This window comes from Tursiops truncatus, chromosome 15 (assembly GCF_011762595.2).
Source record: "Tursiops truncatus isolate mTurTru1 chromosome 15, mTurTru1.mat.Y, whole genome shotgun sequence".
Classification (NCBI taxonomy): Eukaryota; Metazoa; Chordata; class Mammalia; order Artiodactyla; family Delphinidae; genus Tursiops; species Tursiops truncatus.
Window position 1 is genome coordinate 51,465,058 of NC_047048.1, and position 19,424 is coordinate 51,484,481.

Below are 19,424 nucleotides of genomic sequence, written 5' to 3' on the forward strand. Positions count from 1 at the left end.
TTAAGTTGAAATTTAGTGGGGAAACATAATTAATCAAAAATTTAGACTCTATTAAAGGAAATAATTATAAGAGGAAGAACATTATATGAGAACAGCTTATTATTTGTTATTTATCTGTATTAACTAAAATGTAAAGATACAAATACTGAGACAGATACTTTCCAATATATTTGAAAGCAGGTTCAGTTTAAACTTTTTGAACAAGACTAAAACAAAGTTTTAAAATTCCAATTGACCTATCCTTGATTTGTTTCTGGATTCTGTGCAATGAATATTTCTGAGCTGATGAAGTTATTTGGGAAGCTTGAGCTTCTGTCAGTAGATAACCGCTAGTGGTGTTAAAATTACAATGGAGAATTCCCTGGCGGTCCAGTGGTTAGGACTCTGCACTTCCACTGCCGGGGACCTGGGTTCAATCCCTGGTGGGGGAACTAAGACCCCCATAAGCCAAAAAAGGGTCAAAATTATAACAACGAAATTAATGTCATGTTTATAAACATTTCTCCAAACCTCACGTCTTCTCTGGATTCTGGACCATTGACAATCCATTTAATTGCCTCAAAAATTGAAGCGGGCAGTTGGAGGTCACTAATTTTTTTTTTTTTTTTTTTTTTTTTGGCACGCGGGTCTCTTACTGTTGTGGCCTCTCCTGTTGCGGAGCACGGGCTCCGGACGCACAGGCTCAGCGGCCACGGCTCACGGGCCTAGCCGCTCCGCGGCATGTGGGACCTTCCCGGACCGGGGCATGAACCCCTATCCCCTGCATTGGCAGGCGGACTCTCAACCACTGCGCCACCAGGGAAGCCCGAGGGCACAAATTTTGAATTCATTCGCAACATACCACATTTGATGGAAGGCAGCCTCAGCAACACTGTTCCTTATAGAGAACTTTGCTTAATGCAATGCTTGTTCCTCTAGCGACCAGTTTGCATCTTCAGTTTTCAAACTCTTTTCACCACTAGATGGCAGAAGGCGACCAGGAACTACAATCCAGAGGGCGCAGTCTGGATGTGCAAGTTAACTGAAAGCGTCTGTGACCAGAAGTCAAGCCCTAGAAACCTACCTCATCCATCGAGGACTTTTTACAGTCATCCTCATCGTCATCATCGTCACTCTCCGTATCAGCTTCTCCTGTCAAATTTTAATAACAGATCATGAAGTAAATAAGCATTTACAGGTTCGAAGTACATGTGACGTGTGCATTACCCAAAATTTCCTTGGAAGTTGGCCTTTCACCGTTCTGAAGTTATTCTTTTGGTTTTTAAAATTTTATTAATTATACAGAATTATACTGACATTTTGAATATGGATTTAGTTTTCTAAATTTGATTTGTGAATACCATTTGAAATTTCCAAGCTCTGTAAAAGATGCTTGTCTTTACATTTTTATCTATATGTTTTACAAAACATATGGCATCTTATACAGTTAGCTCTCTCTGGTGCACATATCCTATTTTGATGTATACATTCTATTTTAGTGTCTCCATGACACGAAAACAGGTAAACTATCACTTTACCACCTTTCCCCCTTCTTCCTGGTCCTGACTCTTCTGTGTGATGCTTGGCCAGAGCTCAGTGACCTTGTAGCTATGTTTCCAAGGCCAGAGAGGACATCACAGAAGTCGAGGTAGAGGACAAGAGCTGGGACAGGAATGGAGGCTATAGTAGCACACCTGATTCTACAAAACTGTAAGGTACCACCTGTATCCTGTGATTTGCCTGCAGGCTTATTTGATGGAGGCATTGTTGTCTAAACAATGCACATATCTTTAAAAATGGAGATATTCTGTTTAAGACGGAAGGATAAAATGGGTGAACTCTTAACATAATTATGCATGTAACTCTACCTTGGTCAGATATAATGCAGCTTCACATGTAGTCAATATACAGTCATTTCAATAGATTGTTTTTCTCTCCAAAGTTTAGGTGGATGATTCCACCAGCTTAAATAGTCACACTGGTATGAGGCATTACATTCTTCCCAGCTCTGGGATTCAGTCAGACCCAGTAATATCACTTATGTAAAAAGATTTTCAAGTATAAAGTAAAGAAAGCATACTTTTAAATTGTTTGATTTGACTTCTGTCAGGGTCCATACAATGCAATAGGATAATAAGCCCAGAAGATGGCAATATTGGTTCAACAATGAGGCAACTAACACGGGCCAGTACCTCCCCTCCCTGCCTTCTATAAATTAGCTGCCCTGCGCAATCTCTATCAATGACACTGCCCACAGCACTGCCTCCAAGAAGCTTATAAATGTTTTCATTTGGCTGACAAAGTTCAATCGATTACTAATGATAGCAGTTAGCATTAGGGAAGTAATCTTTAGAGGGAAAAGATGTCTGGGACCAACATGGCTTATTATTTTCAGCTTGTTTATTAAAGAAAGCCACATACAACTGCTTTATGACGTTAATATTGTGTTAGTTAATAAGGGGAATCAATTCCACTTTGAAAAGAGAACATAGCTTATCCTATTAGAGACATTCTTTTAGGAGGTTGACACAAAACTTTTTAGAGTCAAATTTGTTGCCTCAATTTTTTGTAACTATTTATCGTTTTTTTTTTAATTAGAGAAGGGGTTCTTTTTATTGAGTAATTTAAGAAGTTTGGCAGGACAGTGCTTCATGTTACATTAACAACACACCAGAATTTCAAGTAATCAGGCCATTCTCTAGTTTGTGTGGGAAGGAAAGAATTTGTCATTCTTTGCTCTATGAGCAGGGACCTGATTTCTCCCTTATAAGTGTCTGGAGGAATCTTGTTGAAAAAAAAAAAAAAAAAATATATATATATATATATATATATATATATATATATATATATATATATATCTCCTAGTTCTTTAAGACAAGTGTACAGGCAAACGACTGGATCTCTTGGGGGAAGATCTGGCCAACAGGCGCCATGATAAGTAGATTAGCTTTGATATAAGAAACATGTTTTTCAAGTTATTTGAGTTCCCAATACTGAAAACATCTACAAACCAAATGGTAAATTAGCAGTGCTGTTTATTCAGGGCCCTACCTACATATTTAAATGTCCAAAAATTTCCATTGAAATAAATGAAAATTGCACAACAGAGTATGGGGCTGGCTTAGGAAATCTACCAAATTAGTAACAGATTGCTGCTCTTTCTCTGAACTAAGCAATAATATTCACTGCCTGTTAAAAATTGTTATTTGTGTTATGCATCCGGTTAATAAGAGGGAAGAGAACTGGGGAAGGCAGATGGTAAAACGACAAGCTCCCACATGCAAAGGAAGATACAATTTACTCGCTAACACTCAAGAGATGGAATCGTGCTGAGAAATAGGTGGCCTGTTAGTGACTTTTTGTTCCAAAACTTCAAAAAGAACATTCTCACTGAGAACAAAAGTTATTTTTGAAAAAAATCAGAATTGTGTAATAACGTTTGAAACACACATTTAAAAACTACCAAAAAAGAAAAAATCTTTCAAGGAATCACATAACGTCTGTGGACAAGGATGTTAATCTAAACAATAAAAGTAATTCCCTGGTGATGCAGTGGTTAAGAATCCGTCTGCCAATGCAGGGGACATGGGTTCGAGCCCTGGTCCCGGAAAATCCCACATGCCGCAGAGCAACTAAGCCCGTGCACCGCAACTACTGAGCCTGTGCTCTAGAGCCCGCAAACCACAACTACTGAGCCCATGAGCCACAACTACTGAAGCCCAGGAGCCTAGAGTCCATGCTCCGCAACAATAGAAGCCACCGCAATGAGAAGCTCGCGCACCGCAACTAACAGTAGCCCCTGCTCGCCACAACTAGAGAAAGCCCATGTGCGGCAACGAAGACCCAACGCAGCTGGGGGGGCAGGGGGCGGGAAGAAAAAAGTAATTGGTGACTGTAATGGAAAAATACAGGAAAAGATAAATCAGAGTCTTGGCCAACCTTTTTTTTTCTGATTGCCGTAGAGTTTATATTTTAATCTTTAAAAATTATTTTTAAACCTTTTAATTGACATGTGATAAGTATACAGAAAAGTACACATACCATACGTGTACAGTGCCTTAACATACCAAACAGACCTTAGGAAACAGTACCCAGATCAAGAAACAAAATGTAACTGTGTCCAGAAGCCTCCTTGGGTCCCTTTTAGTCACTTTTTCACCAGGGGTAACCATCTCCTGACCTCTAATAGTGCAGGTTGGTTCTGCTGTTTTGGTACTTTATATAGATGGAATCAGATAGTGGATACTTATCTTTTGCATTTGACTTCTTTACTCAACATTATGTTTCTAAAATGAGATTCATCCATATTGTTGTATGCACTGTAGATCATTATTGCTACATATTATTCCATGGGGTGAATATAGCACATGTATTTATCTGTTGATGGGCTATTCTGAATAGTGCTGCTTTAAGCAATTCTTCACCAGTGTCTCTTGGTGAACATCTACATGCATTTCTGTTGGGTATATACCTAGGAATAGAATTCTCTGGGGCAGAGGGGATTCATATGCATATGTTCAGCTTAGCTTCTGTAGATGCTGCCAAACAGTTTTCCAAAATGATTATTCCAACATTAGCTAAACTTTTTATTGAAGAAGTTTCTAGATTTAAGCTTAAAGTTTCCTTTACTCGTTCACCCTCCAATCAGGGTGAACATATCTGCAATGCACTTTTAAGATTGCCAAGACTCTGACTAGAGTTGGAAAAGAACTTAGACTAAATGACAAATAATTCAAAGGAAATGGGTGACCACTCTGAATTCTTTTCTCATCAATCACAAAAATCTATTTCAACTTAAATCTAAACCAAAAATTAGTGACAGTAAATATCACCTAGTAGCTTTGATAGATAATTCAAGTAACTTTACCATTTCACATTTTTAAAGAGCTCTGTAGAATATGGATAAGTTGAATGGCCCAGAACTCTTCAGCACATCATCAATGAGAATCCATTTGATGAACATCTTGTGTCCAGACCTGTAGTTAGTGTCAAGGGATCCCTGCCCTTGAGAAGCTTAAAATAACATGGTCACTCCAAAGATTATTTGGCTTATGTGGTAGCCAGAAATTATGGCCTCCCCCAAAATGCCCATGTCCTATGAATACCTCCTGTGTCCTGTGAATACATTGCAAGAGGGAATTTGCAGATGAGATTAAGTTAAGGACCTTGAAATGCAAGAGATTACTCTAGATTATCTGGATGGGTCCAATGGAAAGACATGAGTTCAGAAAAGCAGAGGACCTTTTCCAGCTGTGGTCCAAGGGAAATGTGATGACAGAAGAAGTGAGATGGGACATTCCTGGCTTTGAAGCTGGAGGAAGGGGTCCACAAGCCAATGAATGTGGGTGGCCTCTAGGAGCTGGAAATGCAGGGAATAATATTGCCTAGAGCCTCCAGAAAGGAAAGCAGCCCTGCTGACACCTGGAGTTTAGCCCAGTGAGGCCATGTGGGCCTTCTGTCCTGCAGAACTGGGTGTTCATATGTTTGTGTAGTTTTAAGCCTCCAGGTTTATAACAGAAGTCAAAACAACAACACGCTCTAAAACTGTGCCAGGTAGAAATGTTAAAAGTCCTTCTAAGTTAATTCCAGGGCAGCAATTCTTAAATCCATACATAATAGGGGAATGAGAGCCCGCCAGCCCCTCACCAGCTCCTGGGGACGAGGGCTCAAACACACTGGAGGAGTCGCTGTACGTGTTGGAGGTCTGTTCTGAGAGCTTCTTTTTGCCACTTCCTTCTGACGATTTGTGGGATTTCTTCTTATTTTTCACCAAAATTTTGTACATTAAGTCCAGAGGGCTTGGAAGAGGAACTCCAGATTCCAGCTAATGGAAAGAAAAGACACATTCTTTAAAAACACTGTCCCTTCCTTTCAAGTTCCTTCCCTAAAACAAACTCCCAGGACTGCATTAGATACCAAGGGCTTCTAGATTATTCTTTACTACCTCAACACAGCTCATTAAACTGCTCTAAGGGTGTCTTATGTAGGGGCTAGTTCATAGCTCTTGCTTTTTTCACATGAAAGGTATATTTTAATTACTGTACTGTAATTATTTTTCCATGAGAAATCTACATGAATAACACCACAGAAATGTACTGGGTGATTTGGCATGTTAACCCAAAGTTTCATAAGTTTTCTGATGGACCCTCTGAATCCAACCATCGTGATTTAGGACAGATAGGACGGCCTTGTCTTGGATTTTCAAAGGATGGAAGCCAGTTAGAGTGTGGCATCTGCCAGGAGGATGGTAAAGATGGGCAGGCGTTTCCAGGCAAGCCCTTAGAATCAACTTTTCAGATGCAGTTTGCAAACAGCAAAATCCTCATCCTGGCACGAGGTAGTTAAGTGGCACATCTTCTTGGCATCAGCAGAAGTGGACCAGGTGGCTTTAGATTTCCTGGCTGCCCTGAGATTCAAGCTATTTGCAAGCCTTCTTTCTGGTGTGTCCAGCTTGTACATCTATGGGAAAATCAATTTCCCTTGAGAAGGTTATTATATATTGTAACAGACAGAATGTATGCAAGTCCCAAAACAGGTTATTTTTAGAAATCTATGAACTCCTGTAAGCAGGTCCTCTATTCTTCACTTGCAACCCAGTCCGGGGACTGGTATGAAATCATGCAAGGATGTGTGGAGACTGGGGAAAGGGTTGAAGACAGAAGAGGCTACTTGATGATCTTTCTGCTGCTTTCCTTCCCAAAGCAAGGATTGTTACCACGGCAATAGGGGGTCCGGATTCTGCTGGGAGAGTGCAAGGAAGTGAGGGGTGGCCAGCAGGGATAGGCTGGAATGTCATTGTGCCACCTTCAATGTCCCATTTTGCTGACCCATTTCTTTCAAAGGGGTGTGATGAGGTTCCCTGGGAGGTGGCCAGAGCCTGTCCCTTGGGACTCCCTCTGTGGGCTGATTGTGGTTGTGGGAATTCTACAGTCCTGACTGGCTCACATCGGGGAGTGAGGGAGGGAGAAAGCTGTGGGCAGAGGAAGAGGACAGATGCAGGTCTGTCCCCCTCAGGAGGTCCCTGCCAGCCTCCACTGGTCAGAGAGCTCATTGTCAACTCATACCAAGAAACATAAACATGGAAAGGATGTAAGGAAGTCTCTCCCTAATCCAATCATAAAGAAGGTGTGCGTTCCTTCGGGATGAGCATCAAAACTGCTTACTGGGTACTTTTCCAGGGGCTCCATGAGAAGGGCGTCCCCGAAGATCAGTCGGCAATACTCTGCCATCTTGGCCTGCTGCTTTGGGCTGAGGGGAGAGAGAAGGAAAGCAAGCAAGCAAGAAGGTTATTCAAAGAGGCCGGACAGGATGACTTCGTGTTATCAATTACAGAGAGAGGTCATTTCCTCCTCCTACCTGTCAGGATTGTTTTTATTATTCTAAATCCCTGTTTACAATTCTGACTTGTGTGGATTTGAATGCCACACACAGGTGGGCAGGGGAGGCTCTTCGCAAAGCTGAGTGGCATGGACATAGATGGAGAGGACAGAAGGTCACCTGCCTGTCACTGGATGTTTGAATGTCGCAGAGTTACAGACTCAGTCCCTTTTGCTTAAGTTCCTGATTCTAAGTCAAATGCCAGATACTTGGCGGGTGGAACTCATTCAACTCTACGTGAATTCTTGGGTGAAATTTGTCTAATGGACAGAGCTGCACTGCAAAGAAATGTTTACAAGGAGGTGAGGGAAGAGAGGAGAGGGATCTGGACAGAGAGAGGAAGAGAGAATCTCAAAATGCAGAAGAGAAAAGGCTGACAGGCGGAAGTATGTCCACTTGGGAGGGGGCCCTGGAGGAAAGACAAGAGAAGCAGGCACCTTGGAGAAGGGTGTCTGCAGCCCTTTTGTGCACTAGAGGGAAGCAAAGGTGGCGTTAGCCTGATGAGGTGCCAGTAGGAACCTGGTTTGATTGGAAAAGGTTGGAGCTGCTGGGTTCACTGAGCTGAGCTCTAGGCTATCAACCACTCGGGATCTATAAAACGCAGAGGAAAGTAATTGTTCTTGGAAAGGGGCAGAGGATGCTGAGAAGATGAAGTGAAATAATAGATGAAAACACTTTGAAATGTAAGATGATTGATCCTAGAGATGCAAGGCAGCCTCCGCCAGCTAGACCAGACAAACGAGGGTCCGTTCACATGTAAACACAGTTGATGTGAGGGAACATCCTTAGTCTTTCAAAACTCCTGCTTCCCTCGACCTTTTAAAAAAGCAATTCTCATTCTGTAGGATGTTAAATATCATTATAAAGGTATCCAATTCCATCGGGTTTTATGGACTGTGATTTTGACCTATAGGCTGTCGGACTTGATTTCCAATAGTTGTCTCTATGTGCTGCAATGTTAATACGTTTTAGCAGAACTGGGGCTGTAGTAAGAATAGGTAAGTGATAAAAATCCTTCTTAACTACAATTCAAATCAATTATAAAATGTGATTCTTATTTTCATTCCTTCTACCATGACTGTTAAACCTGGATCGTGAACTGTTTTTTCACGGGAAGGGGGGTGCTTTGGGGGTTCAAATCATACTGCGATGGTCCACAGGGAAAAGCACTCTATATCACCCTTTTAAAAAAACATATATTTGGGGGATCAGATGAATTCTCTGGGCTTCAAATATGAGCTCAAGGTCACTGCTTTCTTGGAACTGCAAGGGGAGGCAAAGGAAAGATTCAGAGAAGACCTACATGACAAACTCCCAAATTCTCATCATGCCTTTTTTGACCCGTAAGAGATTTTGCTGGGCAGCTCATGTAGCTCTCAGAATATCCTGCAGCTTTCTCCAGCAGTATCACCGAGGGAGGAAAACCTACCAATTGGAGAACTGATCCTGGAAAGCACTGGGGCTGGTTGTTTAGGGATGACATGTTATAGTTAGGGAACAAGCAGAAAAGTGACTGATTTAGCAGAGCAGCCTTGGGCATCCACAATTCAGACACCCTTGCTCAAAAGACAGCTGGCCGTGGGGCTCCACCAAGCCAGCGAGCTCTGTGTCTGTAGCTGAGACAAATCCATTTGTGCTGGACCTACACTTTCCAGGTTGCACAAAAGAAATTGTCCAACCCTCCCATTTCAGTTTCATGGAATGATGCTATTAAATAGAGCTTTGCTACTCCAAGTGTGGTCCATAGACCAGCAGCATCCACAGGGCCTGGAGCTGGTTAGAAATGCAGATTCAAGGCCTCCTAGGAAGGCAGGCAAATTGAGTAGAAATCTCTGGGGAAGCAGGGCTCAGGGGTCCTAAGAGGCCCTCTGGGGGATTCTCATGCACGCTCAAGTTCGAGAACCACTGTGATGGACGAACCAAGTCACCAGGTGCTTAAGTAAATGACACTTTTCTTGAGGGCTGGAACTTGAGAGCCCCAACTTCCTTTGAACAGAGGCCTGGAGGGAAAAGGAAGGACTGTACCCCAACTCCCTGCTTTCAGGACTTCTAGTGGAGCCATAGGCTCACCAGTAGAGGGATTTCGGGGTGGTGTTCCAGGTGTCCCTAAGCAGGTGAAAGGCAGAGTCCTTTGTCCTCTGTCAAGCTGTCCCCAAATCAGGCCCTGAAGGATTTTGCTGGAGCAAAATCTCACTCGATTCCACTAAAGAATCACCTGGGCTGTTAATGCTGCAGGTGGCAGGGCCCTGTGCCCAATCCCCTGATACACTGAGCTGGGAGCAGAGCCCTGGAACCTGCACTTGTAACAAGTCTGCAACTAATTCTGAGGCAGGTGGTTAATGGACTACGGTGTTTACAACTGTGCTCTGACACTTCACCAAACCACCTGGGGTCTTAAGAAAATGAAGATTCCAAGGCAAAGTTTGAGATGGAGCTCGAGACTGCATTTCTAACAAGCTTCCCGACACGCAGATGCTGCTAGTCGATGGATCAATGTCACTTTGAAGAACAAGCATCTGTGTCTGACCTAGACTTCTAAAAACCTGCTTAAGCATCAACCGAGTTGGAAAGAACAAGAGGCAGGTGTCCAAGGAGAAAGGAAAATGTGCTATTTGATGATCAGGCTCTTCGTGTTCTCCACAAACACACATGCACACCTGACAGGGAACTGAATCAGAGCAGAGAGAAAACTGAATAGAAAAAGTCAGAGGAAAACAAAACAACTTTAATTGTGGGGCCAGAACTGCAGAAACAAGACATTGCATTGGCCACGAGAGAGCAAAAAAAAATCCTGAAGCATTTGGAACATCAACATCAGCTACCATGGAGATGAAGCGAGAGGAAAATATTCACAAATACATTTTGAGCTTCAGGCCACAGCAGACCCATCCGGTCACATTTAAACACCTGGCAAAGTGGTCAGTTTTCTGACCAAGGAACAGGCCCACATCTTCCAAGCTGAACTAAACCAACCTCCTTCCCTATAGATGAGGGATCTACAACTCACGGCTATTAAGGAACTTGTCCAAAATCTCACATTCTCTGGGGCTGAACCAGAGCTAGTGGTTTCTGCACTTGAATTCAGTGGAGAACTCCTTTAGTGAAAATGCTAGTTCACAAACTAGGTGGCCCATCAGTTAATTAGGACTTTAAAAAAATTTTATTTGCAGAAATTCAAATAAGGTATGGGGGTGAAGCTCAGGAATCTGCATCTTATGGGATTCTGATGTAGCAGGTGGAGAAGGATAAGTCACCAGTGGCTCAGGGCAGCTTTCTCTTTGCTGTCCATGGATAGGTGATTTCAAATATTTGGAGAGAGAACCAGAAAATTAAGAGGTTTTCTTCCTTTCTTCCAGTGTGGGATTGTTTTGGAGTACGGCTCAAGTGGGCTGGGGCCAGGGTTCTGAATCTGGTATTTTGTATACACAGCACAAAGGAGAAAAAAAGAACTGCTGCTAGAGGTAACATATAGGTTTCAGATATTTTGGGGGCTGTGTCCCTGTGTCACTGTGTTGGGTAGGATTCTGAGGGTGTATCTAGTTTCGTGGGGAAGACTGCTGTTACCGATGAATGGTGTCTGTCACTGGTTCTTTCATCAATGAGGTGGGATGGCCTGCAGGTCAAGCACAGGGTTTTACCAGCAAAGGAAAAGCTTGCAGGTTTTCTTTGGGTGTGTGATAGTCCAGCCAGGAAAGAATTGTAGCTGAATGATGTTGATATGTGTGTGAGGCTCAAGGACAATGGAAATAGGAAGCAAAAACTTCCTTCCACAATAGAATTCAGTCTCTCAGTATTTCACTGCCATTCAATTATCTCAGTGGTTTGGGATCAATATCATGGCATCCAGGGAAGGTTGTTATCCTGTTTTCTTTTGTATTCATGCATTATTAATGAACTTCTAACAGCTAAATTTCTCACTTTTAAACCAGAAAGGGCTGTATTATGGTACAATCTTTTTTGATTATGTGTTCAATGTGGATTTCGTTTTCATGCTCAGTTTGGCTCTCTGTAGAATTGAGGCTGAAGACTGAAAAAAACAAGCTGTGGTTAAGGGTCACGAGCCACAAAAATGTGACCATTCACAGGCAGTTGCCTTGTGGGATGCTCTGGTTGTCTTAATTCGATGCTTGGAAGGTTGTGATGCTTTTGTTTAGGTGTGGGGGATGGAGTTGGTTAAACAGATGAGTTTTGAAGCCGTACTAGCCAGCTTTGAACCCCTGCCACATTTTAGCTGCATGACCTTGGGGAAGTAACTTACCCCCTTTGGGATTCAGTTTCATCATTTGTAAAATAGGGATAATAGTAATAATATTTACTCTTAGGAGCACCTGGCTTTGTGGTGAGGGGTACATGAGCTTATGCTTGGAACGTTGCTCAGCACGTAATATACATTCAATAAATATTAGCTGTCATTATGTTTGTGGTAGTGGTGGCTCTTGATACCTCTCTGGCTGCATGGCAGAGTCCAGTGTAGCGGGTATGACTATCAAGAACGGAAGTAGAGTTTTTCATTTTGTCTAATTTATATAGAAACATTTCTTGAAGAAAATAAATGTGCTAGATTTGGAGATATTTCTCCAAAAAGGAAATGACTGATTGTCTAGGAACTAGAGTGCCTGAAAAAAAGGTGCTAAGGCGTTGTAGAGCCCAATTACAAATGGACAGGCCGAGATGAGGAAAGTCACATGCAAATCAGAGCTGTCACAGCAAACGAAGTAGTAAATACAGTACCTAAAGAGGTTCCCCCTTTAGTTAGAAAAGAAATAGTGAAACAGAATAAATTCTTGTCTCTTCAGTTGGCCCTCAGAAGTGGTAGAAAAACTATACGCCAAATGACTACATTGTTCACTGGATGATTGTTTCCTAATGAAACAGAGTCATGAGCTGGTAAATGTAGTATGGATTTCCTGAGGGCAAACTAGAAATACAGATAGCTATAATTTGGTGACTTCAAAATAAGGTCTTGCTCCACATATACATTAACAAATGATCACATTGAATTACTTTGAAATTCCTCAAGCTAAAATTTGGTCACTACCTAACTGGTTCTTTAAGGTTTAGTAAATCCTTTAAGAATCAGTGAATTGAAGCATGTGTTGCAAATTAGTTGGACAAAGGGAATCAGTGACCTGGGAAAGATTTTTGATAGGAAGGAGGATAAAAAAGGATCTAAGGAACTTGTGAGCCAAATTAGGATAGGTGTTGTAGGCTTTTAGTTGAGAAAACTGGCTTAGGTGGTTGAATGAAACAAAGGGCTTCCCAAATGCTCTTTTGAGCAGTGATGGTCACTACTACATAGTCTTCAGACATTAATTCCAGGGACCAGAATTTTAGTTTCTTGAATTTTGATTCAGTAATAGATGAGAATCTTTCACGTTGAGGCTCTTTAGATTGAATAACTATATGATAAACTAACATCCTCGTGTCTGATGTAGATGTGTCTTACTCTGATCCTCTGTCATAAAATGAGTATAAGAGTTAAGTCAAAATTACCTATTCTTTGTACAGCTCAGCAAAAAGTGCAGGCTATTTTGAAATAGGAAAATATTTACAAATACTAACAAACAGGGGAAACCAACGAAAACAGGAAGGAGGGAGAATTTGGTGGTCTCAGTTCTGTGTAAGTTCAAAGTGGCAGAATAGAATTTATTTAATTTATTTAGCTTTCTCTACACCAGCTCCAGCGTGTACAGGACTGGCTATTTTAGGGTGGTAAAACTGACTATAAATCTGCACACAATAGAAGAAGCAAACGAAGGAGGATTATAGAAGTGGTCCCCTGAAATAGACACACCTGTTATACAAGGAAATGGGTTTCACTGCATTGTAAAAAGAGGAGTCCTTAATTTAAATCCTACCATGGCATGAAAATAGATTCCACAAGTCCAAGGGATCTTTTTAATGTTAACGAGATTTAAATGAATGAATTCCATTATATACGGATGAACACATGCCACTTAATATATAGCATAATTGAGGAACACCATTAGTAACATCAAATAATCTTATATCTGATGAACAATGACTAAACATGCCCTATTTGGGGAAAATACTCCCTATTGAATGTGCTGAATACTTACGAATCCACGTGGTTCTCAAATGAAAGCAGAATTGGAAAAGGTGAAGTCTTAAATGCACACTCAGCAATGGCTTCTATCACTTCCTAAAAATGAGAATACCTATATTCAATAAGCCAGAATTTTAATGTGTATAGTTTTTTCTTTTGGGTTCCACCCTTTAATATCACTGTCTTTTTCATTCATAGAATTTTATCAAATGGCTAAAATGGCTAGAAGCAGTTTGCAGGCTGCTGGATTATAAATTTTCTTACTCTTGATTTAGGAAGATAAAAGAAAGAAAACTGGATTTGGGTGGAGCGGGAGTCAACTGTGAGGGTGAATGGTTCTCCTCTTTGGTAATTATATCTACTTTTTTTTTTAATAATAAAAATATCAGATCACATTATAAAAATTTTGGACAAGAGAAGGCAACATTTTTCACCCATAAATTCACCCTTTGAATCAAACCACTGCTGACATTTGGTTATATTTATTTCTAGTTTGTTTTTCGTATATCTGTATAACTTAGTTTTAATTACAGTAAATACTCTATTTGTATTTTTAAACATCGTTAAGAGATGTAATTCACCCATTTAAAGTGTACAGCTAAATGGTTTTTAATATTCACAGGGTTGTGCAACCATCATCCCAGTCTAAGTTAGGACATTTTTATCACCCCCCCAAAAGCCATGTCCCCATTAACAGTCACTCCCCATTTCACCAACCCCACCCCACAGACTCAGACCTAGGCAACCATTAATCTACTTTGTGTCTCCATAGATTTGCTTACTCCTAACATTTCAAATAAATGGAATCATACAATATGTGGCCTTTTATGTCTGGCATCTTTCATTGAGCCTGCTTTCAGGGTTCATCCATGCTGTAACATGTGTCAGTACTTCATTCCTCAATCTGTATTTAGAAAAAATGTATAGGTCATCGTTTTAGTATCTGTATAAAATTCTAGGGAGTGGCAGTATCATAACTGATTTAACCATTACCCAATTGTTGGACAGACGTATTTTAAGAGCTATCATTCAAATAATTCTCCAAAGAACCTCTTTATTTTTTTCCCTGATATTTTGAATTATTTTCAGGGAATGAATTCTTAGAAGGGGAATTATTAAATTAAAGAATAAGAATATTTTTACAGTCTCCTGTGTTTCTCCAAATTACTTTTCATCTTAGATTGCCTAGAGTAGTATATGAAGGACCAGATTTCAATGAATATTCACCAGCTTTGGGCATTTGTTTTCCTTATTGAACTGGTATTAAAGGATGATCTCATTTATTTTTAATTATATCAATGCCAATACTCCTGTGGCTTCATATCCATTTTTTTTTTTTTTTAGTTACGTTTATTCTTTACATCTTCTCCTCTCAAGTAGGAACTTTCACTCTGATCCCTTATGCCTGAGGCTTTTCCATTATCTTCTCTACCTTCCTTAAACAATTCATAGTTTGCTTTCTATCCATGCCAGAAAGTTATTTCTCCAGCCCCAGAGTATAAATAAGGCTTTCTAATTCTGTACTACATTTGCATATATCCTCTAAGAAGGATTTGCCTGCATGGAGCAAAAGAATCACTCACTGTTTCTTAAAAGTGAATCCACAGATTGCCTTTCATACATTATGATAGTTGATACCATCAAAAATAAGTACACTATAAATAGTAAGCAATGCCCAGATTTTAAACTCTTTATTTGATTTTTTTTGAGTACAGGCTTTGGAGTCCAACAGGCTTATGTTTGAATCCTTCTTCTTATCCTTACAAGCTGTGTGACCTTGAGAAAAATAACTTAATGCCTATGTGCACTTGGCTTGCTGGCCTGTAAAGTACGAGTGATAAGCCTCATTCCACAAGCCTGTTGCAAGAACCCAGCAATCCCTCTACTGGGCATATACCCTGAGAAAACCATAATTCAAAAAGAGTCATGTACCGAAATGCTCATTGCAGCTCTATTTACAATAGCCTGGAGATGGAAACAACCTAAGTGTCCATCATCGGATGAATGGATAAAGAAGATGTGGCACATATATACAATGCAATATTACTCAGCCATAAAAAGAAACGAAATTGAGCTGTTTGTAATGAGGTGGATGGACCTAGAGTCTGTCATACAGAGTGAAGTAAGTCAGAAAGAGAAAGACAAATACCGTATGCTAACACATATATATGGAATTTAAGAAAAAAAAAGAAAAAAATGTCGTGAAGAACCTGGGGGTAGGACGGGAATGGACATGTGGACCTGCTGGGGAATGGACTTGGGGATATGAGGAGGAGGAGGGGTAAGCTGTGACAGGGCAGGAGGGTGGCATGGACATATATACACTACCAAGCATGGAATGGATAGCTAGTGGGAAGCAGCTGCATAGCACAGGGAGATCAGCTCGATGCTTTGTGACCGCCTAGAGGGGTGGGATGGGGGGGTCGGGGGGAGGGAGACGCAAGAGGGAAGAGATGTGGGAACATATGCATAACTGATTCACTTTGTTATGAAGCAGAAACTGGCACACCATTGTAAAGCAATTATACTCCAATAAAGATGTAAAAAAAAAGAATGCAGCGAGAGGAGGTAAAGGACACAGCTCGTGATGGGCAGATATTCTCAAAACAACTAAGGTTACTCAGCTTGCTGGTGCCCCCCCTCCCCATTCACCCTAAACCCAACTAATACAAACAAGAGCTGCCATTAAATGAGCATTTGCATTCTAGATACAGATCTTATCTCCCGCTATAAACATTCCTTAAGGAAAATATTATCTGTCATCTCACAGATTATAAAATGGAAACTCAGAGATATTAACCAATTTGCCCAAGGTCACAGAGAGCAGAGTCCAGGAAACCCCAGGAAAGTTTGTCTGACTCTAGAGTTTATTCTCTTAATCATTTCAGTAACTCTCATGCAGCTAATGACCTTAACCAACTAAGATCAAAGCCCTCAAAAGAATTGCACAGCACTATTCACAGTAGCCAAAACATGGAAACAACCTAAATGTCCATCAACAGATGAATGGATAAAGAAGGTGTGGTACATATATACAATGGGGTATTACTCAGCCATAAAAAAAGAACAAAATAATGCCATTTGCAGCAACATAGGATGCAACTAGAGATTATCATACTAAGTCAGTCAGAAAGAGAAAGACAAATACCATATGATATCACTTACATGTGGAATCTAAAATATGGCACAAATGAACCTACCTACAAAACAGAAACAGACTCACAGACATAGAGAACAGACTTGTGGTTGACAAGGGGGAGGTAGGTGGGGGAGGGATGGATTGGAGTTTGGGATTAGCAGATACAAACTATTATATATAGAGAATGAATAAGCAATAAGGTCCTACTGTATAGCACAAGGAACCGTATCCAATCTCCTGGGATAAACCCTAATGGAAAAGAATATTAAAAAAACGTATATATGTATAAAACTGAGTCACTTTGCTGTACAGCAGAGATTGGCACAACATTTTACATCAATTCTACTTTGATTAAAAAAAAAGAATTGCAAATAGATATCTAAAGGAAGTGGGTAGTATGGGGAGAAAAGGGGGGCTAGATTTTGTTTATTTCCTAAATTTGGCCCTGTTTTATTTGCTACTTGCAAAACACATGACAGCCATTCTTGATTCCTCTTATTATGACATCTTTCAATTCATCTGTAATCCCGTCCAAAATATAATCAGAATATAACCACATAGCAGCACCTCCACCTTTACCATCCTGACCCAAAAACCCTTGCAGTAACTTCTGGGATAGATCCTGTCATCATTCCCACATATTCACTACCCTTCCTGTGAGATCTGTTGACCATAGGCATGGCCCTGTGTTTTGTTTTGGTTGCTGAAATGCATGTGAAAATGGCGCACCGTTCTTTTGAGCAGAGTCTTCAAGAGCCATCTTGGGTTCTGCCACCTTTCTTTCCCCACTGCTGTGAGCCTGGTGATATCACATATTGGGGCTGTTCTTTCTGTATGGATTGCAGACAATACTGATGGCAGCAACAGTCAACATCTAACCTGAACAAGAAATAAACCTGTGTGGTTCTAAACCACTGAGATTCTGGAGTTTCTAGTTTTAGCAGCAAAACCTAGTGGAGGCTGACTAGTAAAGCTTTTAGCTGCTTCTATGTTTGCCTCCTGTACTGCCTACCACAGCCAGAGTGATTGCTCCTAAACATGAGTCAGATGATTTCTATTTCATTCCTTTGGAGTAAACTTTCAATGACCTCCAATTTCACAGAGTGAACTCCAAGTTCTTTATCAGATCCTGCACCTGCTATCTCACTAAATACTTCTTTTCCATTGCTCACACTGCTATAGTCCACTGACATTCTTGCTTTCCCTCCAATAGACCAAGCATTACTTCATCTCTTTGTTCATCTCTCATTTCTTTGTTTATCCTTGTTACTTCTTTCAGGAATACTCTTATCTGACAGCAAGGCTTAACTTCCTTAATTTTGAGGGGTGGTAATCTCTGCTTAAATTCCACATTACCAGGGTCTTCTCCCACCATCCTGCTGAAAATAGCATACCTCTAGCCCTTCTTTGCCTTCAATACTGATTAACGCTGTCTTAAAGGGATATTTCCACGTGCCATGTGGTGTGTTTATTTTGGTCTATGTCTCCACACTAGAATGTAAGCTTTTTAAGGGTAAGCACTCAGTTTTCTCCATTGCTCTGCCCCTAGGATGTAGAAACTACTATGGAGCATTCTAGATGCTCACTAAATATTTCCAAGTGAATAAATGGACTCTTAAAATCATTAATAGAAGAGAGACACAATCTGCCTACTTGTGTTCCCATTTATTTCTCTACTGACTCTTTCAGAGGACAGCACATTTTTCCCATAAAGGGCCGGGTAGTGAGTATTTTAGGCTTTGTGGGCTATATGGTTTCTGTGGCAAATATTCAACTCTGCCTTTGTAGCCCCAAAGTGGGCACAGATAATATGCAAACATGTGGATGTGCCCATGTTCCAACAAAACTGAATTTATGAAAGCAAGTGACAGGCTGAATGTGGGCTGCAGAAGATAGGTTGTCAGCCCCTGGACTGGTCTGATCATTGGCCTAAGCAAATCTTAAAATTTGACTGTAACCAAAGGTAAATGTAATTTTGTATTATAGAAATTTGAATGTTGATTCCATACTCAATAGCCCGGTTAACTTTAATAATTTCCTGGGCAAAATTTCCAATCAAGATCAAGGCTTAAATTTAAAAAAGTCTTTCAAATGATAGTGTAATTAGTCTTTGACAATTTTGGCTATATGCATACTGCTCCAGTTGCTGTTAATAATGAACGTTGATTATAGACCCGCCCCATCACCATTTGGGCCAGTGAGAGTCAGGCCTGAAGGTGAGTGAAAACCCAAGAGCCTATCTCTCTTTATCTTTAGCCAATGAAATGTCCATGTTTTTCTGGGCCTCCTCTTACAGACACCTGTAAAGAGTTCGTGCCCTTACCTGTCTTCCTAACTCTCTGGGTGGGGTTCTCTCTTCCCACAGGAGGGATGCTGGTGTGCCCTGAACTGCCACTGGGTTCTGGGGTTCCTAGAGTTTCTTGACTGATGTATCCTATTTCTTCCCTTTTCCTACCTCTGACATTGTACATGTTTGGTCTTGTGCACTTGACTAAGGACCCCATGTTTGCAATGAATCCTCCAAGCTCACTGGTTACCCTCTTCTCAGCTCCCACTGGGCCTCTTACCAAGGCTGGGCTGTGTTTTCATTTGTCACATGGTTTGGGCTTCTGGCCTCTTCCTAGAGGTAAAGTGGATGCCAGGGGTTGTGTCTGGGTGTCACCCACATCCTCTACCATGGCAGCTTTACAAATGACTTCATTCAACTCCCTGTCCTCACCCTGACTTAACAACTCCTTGCATATATAATACCCTACCATTATATTTCTAGAAGGAAAGCTAAAGTGTGGCTTTAAAATTTTCAATTATAATATCAGTAGCTAACATTTATAGAGTACTCAGTGCATGCCATGCATTGTTCTA

General features: G+C 40.9%; 1 protein-coding gene across 8 annotated transcripts in view; it reads right to left on the bottom strand.

Moving 5' to 3' along the window:
* PLCB1 (phospholipase C beta 1) overlaps positions 1 to 19,424 on the bottom strand; it is a 680,890-nt gene that overhangs the window by 131,432 nt on the left and 530,034 nt on the right. For all 8 annotated transcript variants that reach the window (XR_012326222.1, XM_073792678.1, XM_073792679.1 and 5 more), the window contains exons 12-15: positions 13,437 to 13,519; positions 7,143 to 7,227; positions 5,626 to 5,803; positions 1,064 to 1,131 (exon numbers count right to left, since the gene is read on the bottom strand). Coding sequence is in view for 7 of the 8 variants with exons in the window: in XM_073792678.1 (XP_073648779.1) it covers positions 1,064 to 1,131; positions 5,626 to 5,803; positions 7,143 to 7,227; positions 13,437 to 13,519 (414 nt within the window). In the remaining variant the exon portion in view is untranslated. The remainder of the gene's footprint in view (positions 1 to 1,063; positions 1,132 to 5,625; positions 5,804 to 7,142; positions 7,228 to 13,436; positions 13,520 to 19,424) is intronic.